Here is a 25057-nt window from a genome sequence, read left to right as displayed (position 1 = left end):
TTGCTCAACCTGGGGGTTGCAATTTATTTTATAATTATATGGTAAAAATGAGAAAGTCAGCAATTTTTCAGTAATAGTGTGCTGTGACACTTCTGTATTTTTATGTCTGATTCTGTAAGCAAGTAGTTTTTAACTGAGCTGAAACTTGGGGTTCGCAAGACAAATCAGCCTCCTGAAAGGGGTACAGTAGTCTGGAAAGGTTGAGAGCCACTGCTCTGGACCACTGTGTGGCAAAGCGTACTGTCCTGAAAACATTGGTGTTGCTCCACTCAAGTACTTTCATCTTGGGTAGGTATGAGATAATGGACCTGAAAGCATGAATGACAAATGCATTTGATAAAAATGTTCAGGGTTTTATTTTGTTACTGAACATGAGACTTTGCCAAACTTCTCCATAGCCCCATAAAACATAAACAATACTTAGAATGTGTCACCCCCACCAGGGGTCCCTCACTTAGTGAAGACTAAGGGCCTGTCTTCACGTAAAGCGTTGCATCGGTGCAGCAGTCTTTAGTGAAGACGCCACTATTCTGACAGAAGAGCTTCTCCCATCGGTGTAATTAATCCATCTCTAGGAGAGGTGGTAGCTACATTGGGGATATAGCGCTGCCTACACCAGGGGCTAAGTTACTATAACTACGTCGCTCAGGGGTGTGGATTTTTCACACCCCGGAGCAACGTAGTAATATTGATAAAAGTCTGTAGACCAGACTTGGCCTTAGACCCCATGCTCAAGAGCACCAAGGAAACTAAAATGAAGAAAATATTAGACCTAAGTGGAGAAAACATTGGACTTTGGTTCTGCCTCTTGCCCAAGTCTGATATTTTCTCCATTTCTTTTCACCAGTCCACTGATTCTTCTCTTGAGCTTAGGATGTTGAAAGAAGCAACATGGAATTCCAGTAGCTCTTCATAATCTATTGACAGGTGGAACCACAGGACAGGAACAAAAATTATTACTTTTATATAGGTTTTATGGAATTATTGACAAGTCTTAAAAAGTTAAGATGAAAATAGATATCCCATTCTTTAAAGTCTCGTCATTTCCATTAACAGCTCGCTTTTTGCAATAACTCAGCTTTGATTTTTACCATTCTTTTAGTTCCAGATCCCTCCAACTACTAGTTAGGAGATTAATTTGTGCTGTTTAAAAGCTGGGATTCCCAGCTCTTTTCCAACAGCATAAAGTATTGGTTTCTAGCTCTACCAGTTTTGGAAATATCATCCATTTTTGAACTATACATATCAGGTTCACACTGAAGTGGGAGGGGGTTAAGGGAAAGCAGGATGTTAATTGGAACAGTGAGACATTGCAACCTATCAGGGCTATAAAACAGTGCTGAGAGGCACAGCTATCCAAGGGCATAGAGAGCATTGGATTCTAGTCCTTGTGGATTAAGAGAGATCATGTTTTGAAGCCCTCATCGGGCCCTCACACTAGCTGTACTTTTCTGGCACCGAATCAAGAGATAACATAAGACAACCCAGTCACTGGAACTGTTTCATTTCTGACCCCTGAATACTGCCGTCACCCTCTTACTTTGACTATTCCTTGCCCTTTGGGCAATTACGCATTCTTGTTGAACTGCCAATGAGAACTAACTCTTCCCAAAAAAGAAAAACAAAACACACAAGATCATTAACTGCAAGTGTGCAATCTATGTGGAGACACAGCACAGAAACTTGCACCCTGCACTGCTTTTCTATGTAAATAATGCAGGGATCCTGCGGGAACTTGCCAAGGATTGGAATTTTTAATTAATGGGTCTCTTTAATGTGCAAATCAGCAGCAGACTGCAAGTTCTGACTTGCATTGATTATGAAAAACATTAATTGAACGTGCAAGACCCTAAACACGGGCAGCATCTCATGTCCTGGACTAGACTGGAAGATATGGTGCAAGAGAATACAAATCTATCTTGTGGAAACATACCACTCCAGGCAAGAGTACCTTAGAAATTTTAGCTGTGGGAGTTTGTGTGTAGAGAGCATTAAACATTTACACTATATTCACAGAGCAACCACTGTAATTGCGGTGGCATTAAAAGACCACTAAGACTTTCTCCCTGGAAGTGAAGCAGGAATAAACATGAGCTCCATTACCATGAGCTTGTCCCCAATTTATATGTAAAAAAGAAGGGAAAAAACCTGCAGCATAATTAAGGATTTTTTTAAAATGAAATAAAAAGTAAGACAGTGCACACAAAGCAAGGCTGTCTCTTTAAACAGAAATTCATCCTATATAAATTATGTCCATAAACTTTTCCTGCAGTGCAGCCTAATTAATTCTTGTTCTATACACAAAGGGAAATGCTGGGTGACAAATGGGTGTGAAGCTTGAAAGCTGCCAGGTCTGCAAAACATTTTCTACTTCAATTTATAAGCAATTTTGCAGTAAATCATCCACCAGAAACTGAGATCGCAGGCATCTGAGAATGTCCAAGCCCCGCTAGATTGCTTACCAAAAAAAAAAAAAAAAAAGAGTTTAAAAACCTCTCCACTTGCAGTCCTAATTTGGAAACTGCAAGACACTGATATTTTTGCCTTGGATTTGGCTTTAACACCACAAACAAATCTTACAGCTGACACTTTACCACAGGCTCTTTAATACTATTACCCCAAATCCCTAATAGAATTGTACCATCACATTCAGCCATAATGGAGAGAAAGTTGTCTCAAGAGGGATGTGTCATACTGGCGAATGTAGATTATTTATCCATCCAAAATGTTCATTCTTTCTCTGGGCAGAAAGGAGGCATGGAATACTACAAGCAATGGATACACTCAGGAAAAGCTATCACATAAAACATGAATTAAAATATTAAGGGACAGATTTTTCTACAGGCACCTAAAAAACAAAGTTAGACACTCAACTCCCGTTCACTTTCAATGGCTCGTTGTGTCGTTGGGGGGAGAAAGCTCCTCTGAGTGTCCAATTGGGTAGGATACTAAATAGAGTTTGATATTTTTTTACCCAATCGCTTCAAGCTACTTGAAGCGCCAAACCATTTATTTTTCCTTTTACAAAAAAGGCCACATGTATCTGACTTTAAAGAAAACAGAGTAACAATGGATTTCTTTCACTAATTCGGAGAGAAGGGTGTGTGTGGCTCATCCATCCCTAAGAAGAACATAATCCAATCCAAAACAGTGTTGTTTTGACTATCATTTCAATGCCATTTTCTGCATCCAAAATCTTGGCTCTTAAGACTGGAGTGTCCCGCGGGATGACAGAATGCAATAATATTAATACTTAGTATTTACAAAGTTCTTTCCCACCTTCAAATGGCCATTAACTACTTTAATCCTCAAAACACCCATATGTAAAAATTCTTATAGAGTCTTCTGGTTGGGGAAACAAGGAGAGGTTAAGTGACCTACCCAAGGCTACATCATGAATCAGTGGCAGCGTTGGGGTGAGAAGTCAGAACTCCACAGCCTTACACCCAGCCCACTAGACCAATTTAAAAAAGAATAAAAGGCTTGTTCACATAGAAGCCATTTTTGCTTCTATTCCAACATTAAACCCTTTGATTAGCTCATAATTGGGACTTTTATTAGACCCTGATTTATACTAAAATAAGCTGGCTGTCATAAATGAAATTAGGCCCATTCTGCATCAACTCAAGAGGCAGTTTTTTATAATCACAGTGGGCAATGTCTTTTGAATTTCACCAGGTGTTGTCTACCGGCTTGAAAGGTCACATCCAAATTACCACAAACACAAAAGCTCCATAAGCAAGAATGTAATACAGTTCAGAGGTTGCCCACATGATGAAGCTCTGGCTTTATTGACTAGTCACAAATCAGATGTACAGAACGAGAGCTCTGATTCATTCTCACAATGCCCAACACAGCAAAGTGACGGGGAGATGGCTCTTTACTGTTTAACACAACAGATCACATCTTTTTGTGAAATCCTTTGGGATTCAAAGGCTCACCCAATCATTAAAGCAGAAGCCACAGTTCTTACTGGAGAACCTTGTAGCAACAACCGCAAGTCAAAAGCCACCTTGCAAACAAAAAAAGATATACATGTTGTGTATGGATATTACAGCTAACGTGGGCTTAGATGGCTTGAGAACTCTGCAAAGCCATTGGCTTTCACTCTCCAGAGCTTCAAAAGCCAAACCCTTCTAGTGAACAAGAATTTGAAGCACGAGAACACTTACATTTTAGAAGTATGACACATTGGACCAACCTCACAAAAGGCATAATAATTAAGTAACTTCTCGAACCATGCTAATCCACAGGGATTATACTGTAGTAGTTAGAGATGAGAAAGACCATTCATCACACTATCCATCCCCATAAAAGGGCAGGATATAGGCTGATGACAAGGGACGTATCAGGTATTAAACTGACATGACAAGAGCGATTGCTGGGTACAGCTTGTGTGTCAGTGAGCTACATATGTCAACTGCTTAGAAATCAACCAAGATGAAAAGCCACTAATATTATTTAGTACCAACTTTGCCGCTCTGGCCAGTTAGAAGATGTAGGCCACAAACAGAGCAAGTTTGTTTTACACGTCCTAAATTAAAAATTGGCAAAAGCACCTTTGCACAGTCGTGACAACATCAGCAAGACACAGGCCAACACTGTGCACCACATTTTAAAAAGAAAAAATGGAACGTTTGCATTGTAAAATATCCTATGTTCATTGCAAATTACATTAAGAGAAATGGAATTTAATCTTTGTCCTTTAAAAGAACAATATTAGAAAACACTAAACAAGAGATGATTTAATGAGAAAGTTCCTGAACTCAATATTGTTAAAAATCAATTACATGGCACCATAAATTCATACAGTGCTTTACTAACATAGATCAAGTTCCCTGCCCTGAAGAGATTAAGGGATAAACATGACATGACCTCGGCCACAGATGCTTTAACAAGCAAAAATACCAAATACTGGATCCCTTGACAATGCACCAGGTTTACCTATTTGATAGACCCTAGAGATGAAAAAGATCTACGAGATTATCCAGTCCATCCCCTTAGAACCAGTGCAGAATTGTTCCCCACATTATATTCTCAGGCTACCTTTCAGAGGCCCCGGTGATGGAGTTTCTAGTACTTCCCATAAAAGACCATTCCACAATCTAATAAAGCTAGGAACTGCCAGACTGGATCAGACCTGTGGTCCATCTATTTCAATCCTGTCCCCAACAGCAGCCAGCAGTAGGTGCTTCAGAAGAAGGTGCACAAAACCCCACAGTAACCAGATCGGGGTCTCATTCTAGTAGTTAGAGATTGTCTTTAGCCATAAGGCATAAGGTTTTCTATCACTTCCACACTTTGTTAGTATTACCTCGTTAACCATATTGGCGCCCAATCCCTCTTTGAGCCTTATTACGTTTTTAACCCCAATAGCACCCTTGTTACAAAGCATTTCTTGAGAGTCAATCTAAATTTTCCCTTTGCTAATATCTTCCCATTAGCCCCAGCTATATTCCCTGGCAGCACTCAAGTCCTCTCTTTTCTTGGTGTTTTCACACATTAAATACAGCACAAAAGTGAATGTGAGGGTATGTCTACACTACGGAATAAGGTCGAATTTATAGAAGTCGGTTTTTTAGAAATCGGTTTTATAAATTCGAGTGTGTGTGTCCCCACAGTAAATGCTCTAAGTGCATTAAGTGCATTAACTCGGCGGAGCGCTTCCACAGTACCGAGGCAAGCGTCGACTTCCGGAGCGTTGCACTGTGGGTAGCTATCCCACAGTTCCCGCAGTCTCCGCTGCCCATTGGAATTCTGGGTTGAGATCCCAATGCCTGATGGGGCTAAAACATTGTCGCGGGTGGTTCTGGGTACATATCGTCAGCCTCCCGTTCCCTCCCTCCCCCCGTGAAAGCAAGGGCAGACAATCATTTCGCGCCTTTTTTCCTGAGTTACCTGTGCAGACGCCATACCATGGCAAGCATGGAGCCCGCTCAGGTAACCGTCACCCTATGTCTCCTGGGTGCTGGCAGACGCGGTACGGCATTGCTACACAGTAGCAGCAACCCCTTGCCTTGTGGCAGCAGACGGTACAGTACGACTGGTAGCCGTCATCGTCATGTCTGAGGTGCTCCTGGTCGCCTCTGTGAGGTCGATCAGGAGCGCCTGGGCAGACATGGGCACAGGGACTAAATTTGGAGTGACTTGACCAGGTCATTCTCTTTAGTCCTGCAGTCAGTCCTATTGAACCGTCTTATGGTGAGCGGGCAGGCGATACGGACTGCTAGCAGTCGTGCTGTACCATCTTCTGCCGAGCAGTCATGAGATGTGGATGGCATGCAGTCCGTCTGCTGCCAGCCAAAGATGTAAAAGATAGATGGAGTGGGTCAAAACAAGAAATAGACCAGATTTGTTTTGTACTCATTTGCTTCCCCCCCCTCCCCTGTCTAGGGGACTCATTCTTCTAGATCACACTGCAGTCAAGGTGCAGCGAGGTAAATCTAGCCATGTATCAATCAGAGGCCAGGCTAACCTTCTTGCTCCAATAAGGACAATAACTTAGGTGCACCATTTCTTATTGGAACCCTCTGTGAAGTCCTGCCTGAAATACTCCTTGATGTAAAGCCACCCCCTTTGTTGATTTTAGCTCCCTGAAGCCAACCCTGTAAGCGCCCCTCCCAGCGTCAGAGCAATGGCAAACAATCGGGCATCTGAGAGTGCTGTCCAGAGCAGTCACAATGGAGCGCTCTGATGGGGCTAAAACATTGTCGCGGGTGGTTCTGGGTACGTGTCGTCAGGCCCCCGTTCCCTCCCTCCCTCCGTGAAAGCAAGGGCAGACAATCATTTCGCGCCTTTTTTCCTGAGTTACCTGTGCAGACGCCATACCACAGCAAGCATGGAGCCCGCTCAGGTAACCGTCACCCTATGTCTCCTGGGTGCTGGCAGACGCGGTACGGCTTTGCTGCACAGTAGCAGCAACCCCTTGCCTTCTGGCAGCAGACGGTGCAATACGACTGGTAGTCGTCCTCATCGTGTCCGAGGTGCTCCTGGCCGCGTCGGCTGGGAGCGCCTGGGCAGACATGGGCGCAGGGACTAAATTTGGAGTGACTTGACCAGGTCATTCTCTTTAGTCCTGCAGTCAGTCCTATTGAACCATCTTATGGTGAGCAGGCAGGCGATACGGACTGCTAGCAGTCGTACTGTACCATCTTCTGCCAGGCAGGCAAGAGATGAGGATTGCTAGCAGTCGTATTGCACCATCTTCTGCCAGGCAGGCAAGAGATGGGGATGGCTAGCAGGCGTACTGTACCATCTTCTGCCAAGCAGCCATGAGATGTGGATGGCATGCAGTCCTTCTGCACCGTCTGCTGCCAGCCAAAGATGTAAAAGATAGATGGAGTGGGTCAAAACAAGAAATAGACCAGATTTGTTTTGTACTCATTTGCCTCCTCCCCTGTCTAGGGGACTCATTCCTCTAGGTCACACTGCAGTCACTCACAGAGAAGGTGCAGCGAGGTAAATCTAGCCATGTATCAATCAGAGGCCAGGCTAACCTCCTTGTTCCAATAACAACGATAACTTAGGTGCACCATTTCTTATTGGAACCCTCCGTGCAGTCCTGCCTGAAATACTCCTTGATGTACAGGCACCCCCTTTGTTGATTTTAGCTCCCTGAAGCCAACCCTGTAAGCCGTGTCGTCAGTCGCCCCTCCCTCCGTCAGAGCAACGGCAGACAATCGTTCCGCGCCTTTTTTCTGTGCGGACGCCATACCACGGCAAGCATGGAGCCCGCTCAGCTCACTTTGGCAATTAGGAGCACATTAACCACCACACGCATTATTCAGCAGTATATGCAGCACCAGAACCTGGCAACGCGATACCGGGCGAGGAGGCGACGTCAGCGCGGTCCCGTGAGTGATCAGGACATGGACACAGATTTCTCTGAAAGCATGGGCCCTGCCAATGCATGCATCATGGTGCTAATGGGGCAGGTTCATGCTGTGGAACGCCGATTCTGGGCTCGGGAAACAAGCACAGACTGGTGGGACCGCATAGTGTTGCAGGTCTGGGACGATTCCCAGTGGCTACGAAACTTTCGCATGCGTAAGGGCACTTTCATGGAACTTTGTGACTTGCTTTCCCCTGTCCTGAAGCGCATGAATACCAAGATGAGAGCAGCCCTCACAGTTGAGAAGCGAGTGGCGATAGCCCTGTGGAAGCTTGCAACGCCAGACAGCTACCGGTCAGTTGGGAATCAATTTGGAGTGGGCAAATCTACTGTGGGGGCTGCTGTGATGCAAGTAGCCCACGCAATCAAAGATCTGCTGATATCAAGGGTAGTGACCCTGGGAAATGTGCAGGTCATAGTGGATGGCTTTGCTGCAATGGGATTCCCTAACTGTGGTGGGGCTATAGATGGAACCCATATCCCTATCTTGGCACCGGAGCACCAAGCCGCCGAGTACATAAACCGCAAGGGGTACTTTTCAATAGTGCTGCAAGCTCTGGTGGATCACAAGGGACGTTTCACCAACATCAACGTGGGATGGCCGGGAAAGGTGCATGATGCTCGCATCTTCAGGAACTCTGGTCTGTTTCAAAAGCTGCAGGAAGGGACTTTATTCCCAGACCAGAAAATAACTGTTGGGGATGTTGAAATGCCTATATGTATCCTTGGGGACCCAGCCTACCCCTTAATGCCATGGCTCATGAAGCCGTACACAGGCAGCCTGGACAGTGGTCAGGAGCTGTTCAACTACAGGCTGAGCAAGTGCAGAATGGTGGTAGAATGTGCATTTGGACGTTTAAAGGCGCGCTGGCGCAGTTTATTGACTCGCTTAGACCTCAGCGAAACCAATATTCCCACTGTTATTACTGCTTGCTGTGTGCTCCACAATATCTGTGAGAGTAAGGGGGAGACGTTTATGGCGGGGTGGGAGGTTGAGGCAAATCGCCTGGCTGCTGGTTACGCGCAGCCAGACACCAGGGCGGTTAGAAGAGCACAGGAGGGCGCGGTACGCATCAGAGAAGCTTTGAAAAACAGTTTCATGACTGGCCAGGCTACGGTGTAAAAGTTCTGTTTGTTTCTCCTTGATGAACCCCCCCGCCCCTTGGTTCACTCTACTTCCCTGTAAGCTAACCACCCTCCCCTCCTCCCTTTAATCATTGCTTGCAGAGCCAATAAAGTCATTGCTGCTTCACAGTCATGCATTCGTTATTCATTCATCACACAAACAGGGGGATGACTACCAAGGTATCCCAGGAGGGGTGGTGGAGGAGGGAAGGAAAATGCCACACAGCACTTTAAGCACAGCACTTTAAAAGTTTACAACTTTAAAATTTATTGAATGACAGCCTTCTTTTTTTTGGGCAATCCTCTGTGGGGGAGTGGCTGGTTGGCCGGAGGCCTCCCCACCGTGTTCTTGGGCGTCTGGGTGTGGAGGCTATGGAACTTGGGGAGGAGGGCGGTTGGTTACAGAGGGGCTGCAGTGGCAGTCTGTGCTCCAGCTGCCTTTGCTGCAGCTCAACCATACACTGGAGCATACTGGTTTGGTCCTGCAGCAGCCTCAGCATTGAATCCTGCCTCCTCTCATCACGCTGCCGCCACCTTTGAGCTTCAGCCCTGTCTTCAGCCCGCCACTTACTCTCTTCAGCCCGCCACTTACTCTCTTCAGCCCTCCACCTCTCCTCCCGGTCATTTTGTGCTTTCCTGCACTCTGACATTATTTGCCTCCACGCATTCGTCTGTGCTCTGTCAGTGTGGGAGGACAGCATGAGCTCGGAGAACATTTCATCGCGAGTGCGTTTTTTTTTCTTTCTAAGCTTCACTAGCCTCTGGGAAGGAGAAGATCCTGTGATCATTGAAACACATGCAGCTGGTGGAGAAAAAAAAAGGGACAGCGGTATTTAAAAAGACACATTTTATAAAACAGTGGCTACACTCTTTCAGGGTAAACCTTGAAAGTTAACATTACATACATAGCACATGTGCTTTCGTTACAAGGTCGCATTTTGCCTCCTCCCACCGCGTGAACGGATTTTGGTTGAATGCCAGCAAACATACACTGCAATGCTTTGTTCTACAGTGATTCCCCAGTACGTGTTGCTGGCCTGGAGTGGTAAAGTGTCCTACCATGAAGGACGAAATAAGGCTGCCCTCCCCAGAAACCTTTTGCAAAGGCAGAACCGCAAATGCCAGGGCAAAGTAATCCTTTCACATGCTTGCTTTTAAACCATGTATAGCATTTTAAAAGGTACACTCACCAGAGGTCCCTTCTCCGCCTGCTGAGTCCAGGAGGCAGCCTTGGGTGGGTTCGGGGGGTACTGGCTCCAGGTCTAGGGTGAGAAACAGTTCCTGGCTGTCGGGAAAACCGGTTTCTCCGCTTGCTTGCTGTGAGCTATCTACAACCTCCTCATCATCATCTTCTTCGTCCCCAAAACCTACTTCTGTATTGCCTCCATCTCCATTGAAGGAGTCAAACAACACGGCTGGGGTAGTGGTGGCTGAACCCCCTAAAATGGCATGCAGCTCATCATAGAAGCGGCATGTTTGGGGCTCTGACCCAGAGCGGCCGTTCGCCTCTCTGGTTTTCTGGTAGGCTTGCCTCAGCTCCTTCAGTTTCACGCGGCACTGCTTCGGGTCCCTGTTATGGCCTCTGTCCTTCATGCCCTGGGAGATTTTCAGAAAGGTTTTGGCATTTCGAAAACTGGAACGGAGTTCTGATAGCACGGATTCCTCTCCCCAAACAGCGATCAGATCCCGTACCTCCCGTTCAGTCCATGCTGGAGCTCTTTTGCGATTCTGGGACTCCATCATGGTCACCTCTGCTGATGAGCTCTGCATGGTCACCTGCAGCTTGCCACGCTGGCCAAACAGGAAATGAGATTCAAAAGTTCGCGGTTCTTTTCCTGTCTACCTGGCCAGTGCATCTGAGTTGAGAGCGCTGTCCAGAGCGGTCAGAATGGAGCACTCTGGGATAGCTCCCGGAGGCCAATACCATCGAATTGTGTCCACAGTACCCCAAATTCGAGCCGGCAAGGTCGATTTAAGCGCTAATCCACTTGTCAGGGGTGGAGTAAGGAAATCGATTTTAAGAGCCCTTTAAGTCGAAATAAAGGGCTTCATTGTGTGGACGGGTGCAGGTTTAAATCGATTTAACGCTGCTAAATTCGATCTAAAGTCCTAGTGTAGACCAGGGCTGAGACATCAGGAATGTAAATCTACAGTATTGCAACCCCTCCTAGCCAGATTATGAAAAAGGGGTGAGAGAGGAGAGAGAAATCACAAAGCAGTTATTAAACAGTGGATTTTCTTTTAACATTCCCGGACAACTAAAAAATTAACATCTCCCCTATACTGTACTTATACTATATTATATTCCATGTGCTTGGATGTATTTTGCTTATGGGAAATATCAAAATGTCAACCTTTGTTTCTGTTAAAGGTCTTTAATGATATTGCATTTTAGACCTGTAATGAAACATAGTGCTTGCTGCAGTTTGTAATGCATCTCATTAAATACATTAATAACATGCATTTCACTAAAAGGTCAGCTTAGTATTATTGGGAGTTTGCCTCCCCCCCCACACACACACTTCAATCACTTCACTTAAAGCAGCAGAGCTAACTTGGAAATATAAAGTTCCTCACCTGCTACGAGTAGAGATGTGATGAGGAGTTAATTTGTTCAGATCTGGATTAGGTTTAAGATGGGCTATTAGGTTCGGTCAAAGGCCAACTCAGGGTCAGGATTTAGGCTCAGATTTGACGGTGCCAAAAAGTTCATGAACCAGATTCTGCCACTTTAAGCCAAAACCTCACAGGGTTCTCACATCATTACAGCCGCACATTCAACTGAACACGAAAATAGGCACCTTTCAAGATTAGACTGGACACAGGACCAGTACCAAAGGGCTGGCTGAGATCTGCAGAAGTGGAGATATAAAGGTACTGCTTTATAATTGGGTGTTTTCTTTGATGAACTGTAAGGGTCTAGAAGCTGGAAAATATCCAGAATCAGGGTGTTGAGAAGAAAGAATTTTGAGCTAAAGAAACAACTTTCTCAGTGAGTTTTTCAATGACTTGGTGCACACATCATCATCATCTAAAGTTCCAGAAGAATATTCTACTGTGTGTGCACTTCATTATTTTTGCCAACATTTTGATCACTAGGACATAAAAATACTGCAGAAACCCACTTTCCTTTCTTGTACTGAACAATTGAACAGGTTTGATGATTTTTTATTTCATTTACTAATTAGGAAACAAAAGCCTGATCCAAAGCCCACGGAAGTCAATGGAAATGAGTTCTGAGTGCATAGTGTTTACTAGGTGCGTTTTGCGCATTATATTTGCCATCTCTTAGAGAACCCACTGTAGGCCTTACCTGACCAGTATCATTAACAGTACTACTGTTTTGTTGTTGTGGGGTTTTTTTTGTTTGTTAAATAGATGAATCAGTCTCCTAACTGAATGGACACTTACTGTCCAGTTGGACAGCAGGCACCTGGCAACCCAGACTTTCTCTTTGAGATCTTACCCCGTGTGCAGCATTAAACTAGGGTATAGAGAGTCTCATGGTTTGGTGACCCTCTGCCTCTCAGCATGCTGCAGTGCTGCCTAGGGACTCAAAACAGAAAGAGGAATCAACCCATTTTCCGAGGGTATCCTATGCTGAGGACGGATCACACAGAACGCAGCAGACCGGCAATACACCGAACTGATAACCAATCACTTCCGATGTTCAACAAGAAAAAAACAATTCATTCAGACTCCAGGACCACACTGAACTCTGGTGGGAATGCACTGGAGTCAGTGTGGCCACAAGCTCAGCTGAGGCGTCGTGGTGCTAAGATAGGACAAGTAGCCACCACCAGAACCGAACTTGGCCCAATACATATGGATAAGGGCACAGATTTACTTAGCCTGGGAGCTCTTTGAGGCAGGGACTGCCTTTGTTCTGTGCTTGTGCAGCACCCCTGGTCCGTAACAAGGGCTCCTAGGGGCTACCACCACACAAATAAATAACAATAAAACATACGATTTACATGACAGGTGTCTGTATCTCCACAGTCCTTCCCCTCGCACATCAGTGTCCTGCCATTCAGCCAAAGTAGACTTGGATGGGACCGTCACCTGAGCCTGTTAAACCTGATCCCTAATTACAGTAACCACAAGGGTTCCTATCACAAGGCACAAATCCCTGTCTCAGAGGCTGAAGACATTGGCTCCATAGCCACTCCCAGCCTCTGCCAGCCCACAACTGAGTACAGAACCTGGGTCTCCCTGAGAGCAGGGTCTGTATTTTTGACACCGAAGCAGGCAGACTTAAAACTACTTACTGTTCTTGAGTGCGCTGGCAAACTCTCGCCCACCTTCCTTTTTAAATGCCGGGAATGTATCTGGCTGTGGAAGCTGGTTGGCCGTCAGGAGCGCTTTCTGCAGTTTGATTCTCCCTTCTAACAGCTGGTCCCACAGGGCTTTAAAACACAGTGGAAACAAAAAATGAATTTCATATTCCAAAGCATTTATTCACTCACTTTCCTGTGACCCCTGCCTCCCAAAGACTCTGAACCAGAAAGCATCAGCCACTTCTCTTTGCTCTCCTTCCCCAGCAGCACTTTCCTTTTGCAACAACACTTTGCAAACGGAGACTCATTATTTAATGGGACAACTAGATAGTAGTTGCCTAAAAGCTTCTCGAGGCTTCTGTTAAAATTCACAAGAGAAATTCAAATCGTAGAACTGCCAAAGCAAAGGTGCACACAGCTCCACTGTTTGACACAACAAATGCCAAACAGCAAGGAATGGCACGCGTCACCAATTCAGCTGGCACACAGTAGATCATGCCACGCAGAGCAAAATCTGGACTGCAGGGAAGATGGGTCCAGTGATGGGGGCAGGGGATTAACTGAAGAATCCCCACAAGGTGGGAGCAAACAGTCACCATGTCATGGTTAACACCTGCACTGATGGGTTGTCATCACCAACCTAGAAGCTTCTGGGTTAGCAAAGACAACTAGTCATACAGGCTAACGAAGGACCACCGAGAGAAAATATTTAATCATCATGTACATCAACTTTAGAAAAAACTCCTCCTAAAGGAAGTGAGGAGGATGTTTAGTTTCCATTGTAATCCATAATTATATCCCCATTAAACCCAAAATCTTCACTCTGGAGGATGGAGCTCACAAGGGCATAGAAAACTGGCACCTCCTCCCCAGCCAACACACTGGGATGGATTACTAAAGCAACTGGGGTCCAGGGCCCACTGGGGGGCCGCAAGCAGGTTTCAGGGGGTCCGCTGAGCAGGGCCAGCATTAGATTTGCGGGGGCCCAGGGCAGAAAGCCAAAGCTTGGGGCTGAAGCTGAAGCCTGAGCAACTTAGTTTCATGGGGCCCCGGGCAATTGCCCTGCTTGCTATCCCCTAACGCTAGTCCTGGCTTTTACATGCAGAAAAACAGCTTTTGTGGCACAGATGGGCAATGGAATTTTTACATCATGTTGGAGGGGCCTCAGAAAGGAAAAGGTTAAGAACCCCTGTACTAAAGCACACCAAAACACAGACTAGTGTCTGAGTCCCCGAGCAACACATACAGTGCAGTAAGTCCTTGTTTACATTGGTATCATAACAATGCTCAGCACTGGCTCAGCTAAACCAATTACTGACAAAGTACTAGTTTAATTCTGCAGCACAGACCAGGCCACAGTCTATGGAGCACAGCTGGTAGGACACTTGCTGTAAACTCCTAAAACTACTCCAGTGCGTGCTGCAACATGCAAATGGCTTAAAACAGGTCTTAGCACAGTTCATTTCTGTAGCATAGACAAGGCATAAGACTCATCAAAATACAAAGCAAATTCCATGTACAAACCTATTTGGTTTTTCACAGCTTTTCCTTTTTCTACTTCTTCAGACACTTTTTCTTTAGAGAAGGTCACCACCCCCCCATCATCATCGCTCTTTTTGGCATCTGCCGCGTCCTCCTCACTTGCATCCCCAGATTCTTCTTCATTGCTCCCTTTTTCTTCATCCTCCTCTTCACTGCTCCCCACATCATCCATCCCTTCCATAAATTTCTCAAAGTCACGGATGTTCTGGAAACTAAACTTCGGTGTTTGGAGCTCGGCAGATGTTTCTCTCCCCTCCTCTGGGTCGCTTCCCAAGTCACCCTGAGCACTGCTGTGCTCATCGTCCTGATCAGCTGTAGCATCTAGAATGTCCTCATCCAATTCTTCCCCCAGATCTCCACTGTCAAGGTCTCTCTCAGACGACGTTTCTTCATCCGATAATTAGAAAAGGGGATATTTCAACAAAGTTATTTAATCACAAAGTATGGCTGCAACTCTGTAATATCCATTATCAGTAAGGCTGCAAATCTTTCACAGGGGTCACAGAAGTCATGGATTCTGTGACTTTCCGGGACCTCCGGGACTTCCGCAGCTGCAATGGCTGAGGTGGCTCACCCCACGGCCACCCGAGCAGCGGGGGCAGTCCTGGGACCGGCTGCTGCTCCGGCAGCCCCAGCCAGCTGGTCCCAGGCAACTGGCCCCGGGAGCTGCTCTGGAGCAGAGGTCTGGGAGCAGCCATGGTGCCACAGGCTGCCCCTGCCCAGAGAAGCATCAGCGGTGGGGGGGCCCCGGCCTGGAGGAGCGGTGGGGCCCCAGGTTTCCCCCGTCCCAGAGGAGCAGCGGTGGCAGGCCCCTGGCCCAGAGCAGCAGCGGCGGTGGGGCCCCGGGCTGCCCCCCACCCCCAGGAACAGCAGGGTCCGCTGGATCACACCCCCCCACCCCAGCAAGTAAGATTTAGTTACGGGTATTTTCAGTAAAAGTCACGGTCAGGTCACTGGCCGTGACTTTTTGGTTATTGCCTGTGACCTGTCCGTGACTTTTACTAAAAATACCCGCGACTAAATCACACCCTAAAAAATCAGCATCCAGTTGGTGGTCTGGCCTGGTTTAGATCTCTAGTCCACTAGGGATAATTCTAGGCACAATTTTGCTCCTTCCTTAGGCTAACCAAGGGGCTTATGAGGATACGTTGGCAAACTGAAACCTTAGTTCATGCTTTTCTGCAGTAACAGTCACTCCAACAACAATTATCACATCCATTGATTAGCTGACAGCCTTTCCCATTTAATAATGAAGCAATGGTAAGCAAACCAGGTGCTCATGCTTTGGTACATGTGTCTTTATAATGAGAAATTGTACATAAGCACTAAGCAGCTACAAATTCCCAAGAGCTGACAATTTAAAGATGGCAGCTAGTTCTCCCATGCCACACGGAGTTCACGTCACTTTCCTTGCCAGGTAATTTAACCTGGCTGAACTTTTTGTACCTGAGATTTAGTCACTGCCCTTCCTTCATCCACAGGGAGCAGTTACGGTCCTGGAGGCTTCCCTTTCCCAGGAGCTAATGCATAAGGCTATGATTCAGCACAGCACTTAAGAAGCCACGCTTAACTTTAAGCTCATGAAGTCAATGAGACTTAAACACTGCTGAGCTGGGACTCCTATCACGGTGCCGTGTAAGATCATTCCACTTACTGCCTGTAGTTCACAGTTTAGGGTTGGGGGATCAGGAAGCAGTTTACGGGGTGCAGGGGGGTGGGGGGGACGTCGTGGAAAGTCAGGGAAAGAAACAGAATTTCTCACCAAATGCAGCTCCAGGCAGAGACTCTCCCCATCGCTCTTCCTGCAAGGCCTGGCGAGATACAGCTCTCCCGCTGTACCTCTTATCAGTTTCTAAGAGGGAGGCGGAGGCTCGTTTACGTATATTGCCGACGGCAAGGATGTCATCTTCAGTTCCGCCCTCATCGAACTTGTCAATCACCCTAGCAGCAGTGGCTGTGAAGACGAAAGGGGGGTTAATAGTGCAGGGTTTCAAACTAAGAGCAGAACTCAGACTTGCGAGACAGGAGAGCGATTCTATCTAGGACTGCCAGAAAGCAGACTGGGCTTAAATAATATCTATATCCTCCTTGGATCCAGGGGACTAGAACTAGGGACCTTGCATTCCGCATACACTGGCCTCTAACCCATGAGCTAAAGGACAAGTCATATTAGGAGTTGTATAGAACTGAGCTGTTCAGGGAGGCCCCTGGGCACACACAGCCCACAAGCTTCATTTTTGGAATCAAACCTCATCAATACCTATCTGGCTCTGTCCACCCCTGGACGGGCTTCTCCTAGGTTCACCAAAAGGGTCGTAAACCTCTTCGGGGAGCAAGGCCAAGCTTTAGGTGCTTCAAAAAAACCTGGTAAGATTCATCCAATTTTGGAAAGAGCATATTAACACAGATCGACTTCTATCCTCTGGAGGCCAGCTTCTAAAGGCCAACCAGTTACATACCCTGAACGCAAGTCTGATCCCACCCAGCAGAGAAGAGTGAGGCAGTATATTCAGACCAGGTTACAACAGTTTGGGTCATCAACAAGGAGTAGAAATTGTTCCAAAGGCATCTATGTTTCAAAAAGGAAATCACTGAGACTTTTCTATGGTTTAAAGCCCCTATTCCCCCTTCCAGCACCATCAAAATCTTGGGAAGAACATGGCTGAAAGTTTTATAAATTGACTAACTCCAAACGTGCCTCCAATTATAATCTAGGTTTCTCCTGAACAATTTTGGTTTGGTTCTATAGGTCAGTGAAGTGCAGCACTTTTAACTAGAGCAAAGTATCCTGTCACTCCAAGAGGCTCTCCATATGTTCATTATCAAACACCAAAATAATTTTATCTAGTTCATTTTGTTACATGAACACTGGCCTATATTCACCCCCTTGTCCATATTTGACAGACCACATTAGGCACCGCATAGAATATGTCTGCTCAGTCCCACTTTGGGGGGTCCCTGAATAATAGGGTCCTCCTGAGAAGTCTGACCAACTGGCTAGAAGATTCAGCAAAGCTGGAGGGGTTTCATTCTGCGCTTGCAAATGAAAAGACAACAACCCGTAACTCGGATACCCTCTGGGCTCTTGATAAATTTATAAGACACTTAAATAACTAAATGCTGTAATTGTCAAATATAGAAAACAACTTTATTACAATGACTGTTCTCTTTCCCCCCATCTCCATTCTTCAGAAACGGGGAAATGGTTTATTCCAGCAAACGTGGATCATTATTTAACAGGTTCTCTTCTCTATTTTCATTCATGCGCAAGGCACCCTCTGCAAAATTATAGGGTTAGGATTGTTCAGCCAATTGAGTGATCTGATTGGCTGAACATCGCTAAGTGCTTTTTTAATGTGTGTTTGAGAATGTTAATGCCCCATTTATGTAAACTATTTACTTAAGGGGAGAGAAAACAACAACTCACAGGGGATAAAATGTCTTATTCTCAAGCAGGCACTGAACTGCAAAATGGTGAAAGGGAAATCAGGAGCTTCCCATAACCCGCTTGGCTGGAAAGTCATTGTTCTATAGAAAACATAAGGAAAGCAAGTTCTGCAAGCTTCTCATTTAGGTCACTACCACTGAGGTGGGGAAAACATAGATCATGCAGGGGTGTGAAAAAAACACCCCCCTGAGCAACATAAGTTTTGCCAGCATAAGTAAAGGTGTGCACAACGCTATGTGGACAGGAGAGCTGCTACCGCCGCTTGCTGCGGGTGGCTAATTATGTTGATGGGAGAGCGCTTTCCCATTGGCACAGAGCTGCTACACAGGAGACCTCGCAGTGGTACAGCTGTGCAGCTGTAAGGGTCTCTAATGTAGACGTAGCCATAGTATAGAAATTCACACTAGCACACAGCTCCTCAAACGCCTCAAGACACACTTTGCAATTAAATGAATTTCACCCACATATTGCTCACAATGGAGACCAACGCACAGTATATGCAACGCAACAGGTTACATAACTTGCTGGTTGATATCTTTAAAGCAGGCATTATGTATTGACTATGTAAAGCAAGTCAGACATTTCTGCAAAAATGAGGGCCACCTTGTCAAGTGACCAGGAACCCGATGGCTGCATCTAAGTCACATTTAAGAATCCAGATTATTAACTATTTCTGTTACAGTAGCATTTAGAAGCTCCAACTAAGAGGGGGTTCCCATTGTGCTAAGTGCTGTGCAGACACATAGCAAGAGTCTCCACCCTGACTGAGCAGCCTGCATAAACAGACAAGACAGAAGAGGGGTGGGAGACCCCGGGCTGGGGACCCATGATTTGCTCACAGGTCATACAGTGAGTAGTAGCAGAACCCATGTCTCCCAACTCCCAGGCCAGTTCTCTATCCACTAAGCCATAAATACACAGCCGTCATACTTTTCTGTACTCCTAGTTTCCTTTAAAGATGAAACAGAAATTGCTTGTTGAATTCATAAGCAACAAAACCTGCAGCTGATCACCTCTGTCATCACCCTGCACTTACAAGAAGAGGGTGAGAGATCCAGCACCAGGGTGGTAGGTGCTTGAGAGGAGAGACTAGATAAATAGAGCGGCTTCAGACTGCCCTGTAGGACTCCATGGGTCACAATCTTGATTCCCAACCCATGTGCATGTGAGAGCTGCTATTAGACACACACACACAAAAAGGCTCAAAGCCAAAAAATTCTTTAACCTCAAGAAAACGTAACATGTCAACCACGTCTGGTTAATGAGTTCTTGTCTATCTTATGTTCACACACAGTTGCATAGAGTCGAGTTAGCTGACGCAATGCTGACCACCATGACTGCCCAGTCAGTGTAAACCAGGGCAAATTCCGCTCCGTATTGTGACAGCTCACTCAACTCTTCATAATCAAGCCTGAACACAATAAAATTGTGTAATGCAGACAAGCCCTGAAGAAGAGTTCAGTGTCCTTGCTTTGTTAATTTTATTTTATTTATTTTGGTCCATTGGAGGCACCCTGCACTGGTGTGATGGGATGAATGTGTGAAGTCCAAAGCAGTAAAAAAATGGCAGGTATCGGTCTAAAAACGACAAAGAGGACATTGCCACTACATGTCATGGAAGGAGAAACCAATTTCTAAAAATTTGCAATTCAGCTAGCAAAGGGCTTGATAAAAAAAATCCACTTGCCAGTGGCCAGGAGAAAACAATGAACAAACAATGAACAATCACATCTAGTATGATAAACAGCAGCCTGGAAAGCTGGTGTGCTCTGACTGCTACTGAGCATGCTAGACATGATTGTTACCAGGTAACTTGTCCTCCTTGCTTCCTCCAACCCCTTTAGTTTCTTATATCCACATTACGTGTAACACCATACGTTCTTCCTGGCAGGGACTTTTTTTTAGAATTAGCATAATGGAACCCTGATCCTTGTTGGAGACCCCTAAACACAAAACAGATAAACAATAACAAATAATAATTATAACTGCCAGTAACTGCTGTTGAATTTAAGCTTTATTTTAAATAAAAACTACATTTCTATCCCTTCCAGCTCCAAAGGAAACCTTCCAATTGAGAATTAAGTGTGAAGAATCGATGCAGTACCCTTCTTCCCAAGGCCTTGTCTACACTATAGAGAGTTTGCTGGTAGGCTATACTGGCAATCCTCCTCAGGGAGACAAAGCAACATCAGCTCCCCAAATGAAATAAGCTAGGCTGGCAAAATGACTTTTCTGCATGTATACCAGGGCGTTTGTTGACTGACATAGCTATTATGTCAGTTAAGGGCAGCATTTTTCCACACTCCTAACTGACAGTTATGCCGGCAAAACTTTTAAGCGTAGAGCAGGTCTAAGTGCGCGGACAGGGCATCTACAGTGACACACATTTTCACAGTCAGCAAAACGAAATTAACAAGGCCTCTGGTCAGTGTTGCTGCTGATATACAGAAGGCTGTGAGCATTTAATTGCCCTACTTCTTGGTAAAAGCGACAGCAGAAGCAGACGCTGGGGCTATTCACAGGAGGGAAGGATTCAAAAATGGAGGTTCGGAGAAGAACAGAAGAGAGGACCAACAACATGCAACCCTGGGATAGGCTGGAAAGACATAGGCCCTTTTAGACAGCATATGGAGCCTTTAAAATCATCAGACACGACTAGCCAAAGGATAACAGATGGAGCCCCCAGGCACAATCTGGACACAGCACGATGGCAGAAATCAAAGTCCCTCCCTTTTCCCAGCAGGTAAGTTGGGGGGCAGTAAATTTTTTACCGTTGCCCCAGGACCTCACTGGTACACCTCCCTCGTATCTGTAGCAGCCTTTGGCTGATTGGTTTAATCTGTGAGACATTAGGTGTTCACTACATTTTCTAAGCTCTGAGCCAGCACCCCTTTTGGACCCAATGCAAACAACAGGAGCCCATGATACATTCCCAAGGCCCTGCTTAGTAGGGAATAGTGACTACAGCAATCAATTCATCCCATACCAGTACAGCCAAATTGGCCAAATGTGGGACACATGGAGAGAGAGAGAGAAACTGAGGGGCACATGAAAATTATTGGGTCGGGAAGCTTAAAATGCTGGGTCATTAATTTCCCCAACAGTAGTCTCTAAATTTTGTGATAATGCATTTCTGATACGAATTAAAACAACAATACAGTAGTTCACAGCAAACTCATATGCGGGGGGACGGGGTAAATTTTAAGCAGTAAAGAGCGACAGTCCTTGCTGGGATGCTTCAGAGGCATCACTCAACACAATCGCTAGCATAGCAGGAGCAGCGAGATATAGATCCAGCTCCACCCAAATGAGATGATGAAGACCAGCAACTGCCATGCTGCCACCCAGCGCCCCAGTGATTTATATGGGAGACTCCCAAGGACGGGGAAGCCTCACACAGGTGCTGAGCTATGGATGGATCAAGGTAAACCAGCATCGAAATATATTGACCAAGTGATTACGCAGGCCACACAAATGCCCACAGTGGAAACCGGGAAAGCGCACACTCATGGAGGTACGGTACAGCAGACCCTCAGAGTTACGAACACCTTGGGAATGGAGGTTGTTCGTAACTCGGAAAGGTTAGAAACTCTGAACAAAACATTGTGGTGGTTCTTTCAAAAGTTCACAACTGAACATCGACTTCATACAGCTTCGAAACTTTACTACGCAGAAGCAAAATGCTGCTTTCCCTTTATTTTTTAAGTAGCTTAGGTTTAACACAGTACTGTGTTGTATTTGCTTTTTTGTCTCTGCTGCTGCCTGATTGTGGCCTTCCGGTTCCAAATGAGGCGTGTGGTTGGCCGGTCTGTTCGTAACTCTGAGGTTCTCCGGTAGGTGCCAAGGGAGGGAGCAGCCCCCAGTCTCTGCCCCAGGGAAGGGAGAGGAGTTGAGGGAAAGAAGGCCCCCGTTTTGGAGCTGGGTAAGGAGAGTGAGTATTCGCCGGGGGTCACTGCCATAGAGGGGAAGGAGAGAGAAGAGGTATTGAGGAAGCGGGGAGCAGACCCCCACTCAATGTTCAGGGAGGAGAGAAGACCTCGGGAGGCGGGGGGTGAAAAGAGCAGCCCCCAGTGTACCAGGGAGGAATGCACTCGGGGACATATTGGTGGGGTGCGGCCCCCAGTCGCTGCCCGCGGGAGGGGGTGGGGGGGAGCACACAGCATTGGGGGGAAATACTGGTGGGGGGCAGCCCTGTGTCGCTGCCCGGTAGGGACATGCGGCACTGGAAAGTATCGGGGGCAGCGCCCAGTCGCTACCCCGGGGGCAGGGGGGAACGCGGCGCTGGGGGGTGGGGTGTATCAGGGGCAGCCCCCAGTCGCTGCCGGGGGGGGGGGAGACACGCGGCGCCGGGGGGAGGTATTGGGGGCAGCCCCCAGTTGCTGCCTGGGGGGGGGCACGCGGTGCTGGGGGGGTCACGCAGCACTGGGGGTGGGGGTTATCGGGGGGCAGCCCCCAGTCGCTGCCCGGGGGGGGGGGAGACACGCGGCACTGGGGGTGGGGGTTATCGAGGGCAGCCCCCAGTTGCTGCCCCGAGGGGGGGACACGCGGCGCTGGGGGGGTTATCGGGGGCAGCCCCCAGTCGCTGCCCGGGGGGGGACACGCGGCGCTGGGGGGGGGTTATCGGGGGCAGCCCCCAGTCGCTGCCCGGGGAGGGGACGACACGCGGCGCTGGGGGGGGTTATCGGGGGCAGCCCCCAGTCACTGCCCGGGGGGGGACACGACACGCGGCGCTGGTGGGGGGGTTATCGGGGGCAGCCCCCAGTCGCTGCCCGGGGAGGGGGACGACACGCGGCGCTGGGGGGGGGGTTATCGGGGGCAGCCCCCAGTCGCTGCCCGGGGGGGGACGACACGCGGCGCTGGGGGGGGGGTTATCGGGGGCAGCCCCCAGTCGCTGCCCGGGGGGGGACGACACGCGGCGCTGGGGGGGGGGTTATCGGGGGCAGCCCCCAGTCGCTGCCCGGGGGGGGACGACACGCGGCGCTGGGGGGGGGTTATCTAGGGGCAGCCCCCAGTCGCTGCCCGGGGGGGGGACGACACGCGGCGCTGGGGGGGGTTATCGGGGGCAGCCCCCAGTCGCTGCCGGGGGGGGGGACGACACGCGGCGCTGGGGGGGGTTATCGGGGGCAGCCCCCAGTCGCTGCCCGGGGGGGGGACGACACGCGGCGCTGGGGGGGGTTATCGGGGGCAGCCCCCAGTCGCTGCCCGGGGGGGGGGACACGCGGCGCTGGGGGGGGTTATCGGGGGCAGCCCCCAGTCGCTGCCCGGGGGGGACGACACGCGGCGCTGGGGGGGGGTTATCGGGGGCAGCCCCCAGTCGCTGCCCGGGGGGGGGGACACGCGGCGCTGGGGGGGGTTATCGGGGGCAGCCCCCAGTCGCTGCCCGGGGGGGGGACGACACGCGGCGCTGGGGGGGGTTATCGGGGGCAGCCCCCAGTCGCTGCCCGGGGGGGGGGACACGCGGCGCTGGGGGGGGTTATCGGGGGCAGCCCCCAGTCGCTGCCCGGGGGGGGGGACACGCGGCGCTGGGGGGGTATCGGACGTGCAGGGGGCTCTGTGCGCCGCCGCCGCCGCCGCCTCCTCCTCTCCATGAGGCGCCCACGTGGGGGCCCGGCCGGGCCCGACGCCGCCGGCCGCTCTCCCGCGCCCCGCCAGGCCCAGGGTCCCCCCCCCCGGCGCCCCTCACCTTCCTCCGGGTCGTCCTCGGGGTCGGCCGGGCGGGGCAGGGGGTTGAGCAGCTGCTCCAGCTGCTGCGCCAAGGGCGCCGCCATCTTCCCTGGCCGCCGCGCCGGGGGCTCGGAGCGGGCCCCGCTTCCGGGGGGGGCGGCTCCGCCAGGCGGGGCGGGGCGGGGCGGGCAAAGGGTCAGCGGGCGGGGGGGTCATTGGGGAGCGGGCGGGGGAGGAGGATGTGGGTTTAAGGAGCGATGGGGGCCATCACTGGGAGGGGTAGGTGAGGAGGTGGGGGGGCATCAGGAGGGGAGTGGGCATCAGGGGAGTGGGGCTACAGGGGGCTTAAAGATGGTGTGGGTATAAGGGGGTATCAGCAGGAGGGGAGGGATCTGTGGTTATAGGGGGGTTGAAGAGGGGGTGGGTGTAAGGGGGGATGGTGGCGTGTGGGGGTGAGGTGAAAGGCTGTGGGTACAAGGGGGGACGATGGGGTGTGGGTATCAGGGGATGTGAAGGGGTGGGGTGTGGGTATCAGGTGAGGGAAGGGGGTGTGGGTGTAAGGGGGTATCCATATAAGGAGAGGTGAGGTGGGGGGTGTTGGTATAAGGGGGTTGGAGGGGGTGACTATCTAGGGGTATCAGCAGGAGGGGAGGGATCTGTGGTTATAGGGAGGTTGAAGGGGGTGTGGGGGTGAGGTGAAGTGAAGGGGGTGTGGGTGTAAGGGGGGATGGTTGGGTGTGGGGGTGGGTGTAAGTGGGGATGGTGGGGTGTGGGTATCAGGTGAGGGAAGGGGCGGGTATTGGAGGGGGTGGGTGTAAGAGGGGATGGAGGGGTGTGGGGGTGAAGTGAAGGGGTGGGTGTAAGTGGGGATGGTGGGGTGTGGGTATAAGGGGGGATGGAGGGGGTGGGTGTAAGGGGGGGATGGTGGCATGTGGGGGTGAGGTGAAAGGCTGTGGGTATAAGGGGGGACGGATGGGGTGTGGGTATCAGGTGAAGTGAAGGGGGGTGGATGTAAGGGGGTATCAGTATAAGGAGAGATGAGGGGGGTGTTGATATAAGGAGGGATGGGGGAGTGGGGCCCAGAGGTATAAGGGGGGGAAGGGTGTAAGG

At 48.9% G+C, this 25057-nt stretch overlaps 1 protein-coding gene across 2 annotated transcripts in view; it reads right to left on the bottom strand.

The window, feature by feature from the left end:
• Positions 1-24108, bottom strand: part of AATF (apoptosis antagonizing transcription factor) — an 88656-nt gene extending 64548 nt beyond the window's left edge. For both annotated transcript variants that reach the window (XM_048824494.2, XM_048824495.2), the window contains exons 1-4: positions 23967-24108; positions 16598-16789; positions 14818-15222; positions 13285-13422 (exon numbers count right to left, since the gene is read on the bottom strand). In XM_048824494.2, the coding sequence (XP_048680451.2) occupies positions 13285-13422; positions 14818-15222; positions 16598-16789; positions 23967-24051 (820 nt within the window). In that variant the 5' untranslated portion in view covers positions 24052-24108. The remainder of the gene's footprint in view (positions 1-13284; positions 13423-14817; positions 15223-16597; positions 16790-23966) is intronic.
• Between the last annotated feature and the right edge of the window lie 949 nt (positions 24109-25057).

This window comes from Caretta caretta, chromosome 17, assembly GCF_965140235.1.
Source record: "Caretta caretta isolate rCarCar2 chromosome 17, rCarCar1.hap1, whole genome shotgun sequence".
In the NCBI taxonomy this organism is placed as follows: Eukaryota; Metazoa; Chordata; order Testudines; family Cheloniidae; genus Caretta; species Caretta caretta.
This window is presented reverse-complemented; position numbering and strand designations above follow the sequence as displayed.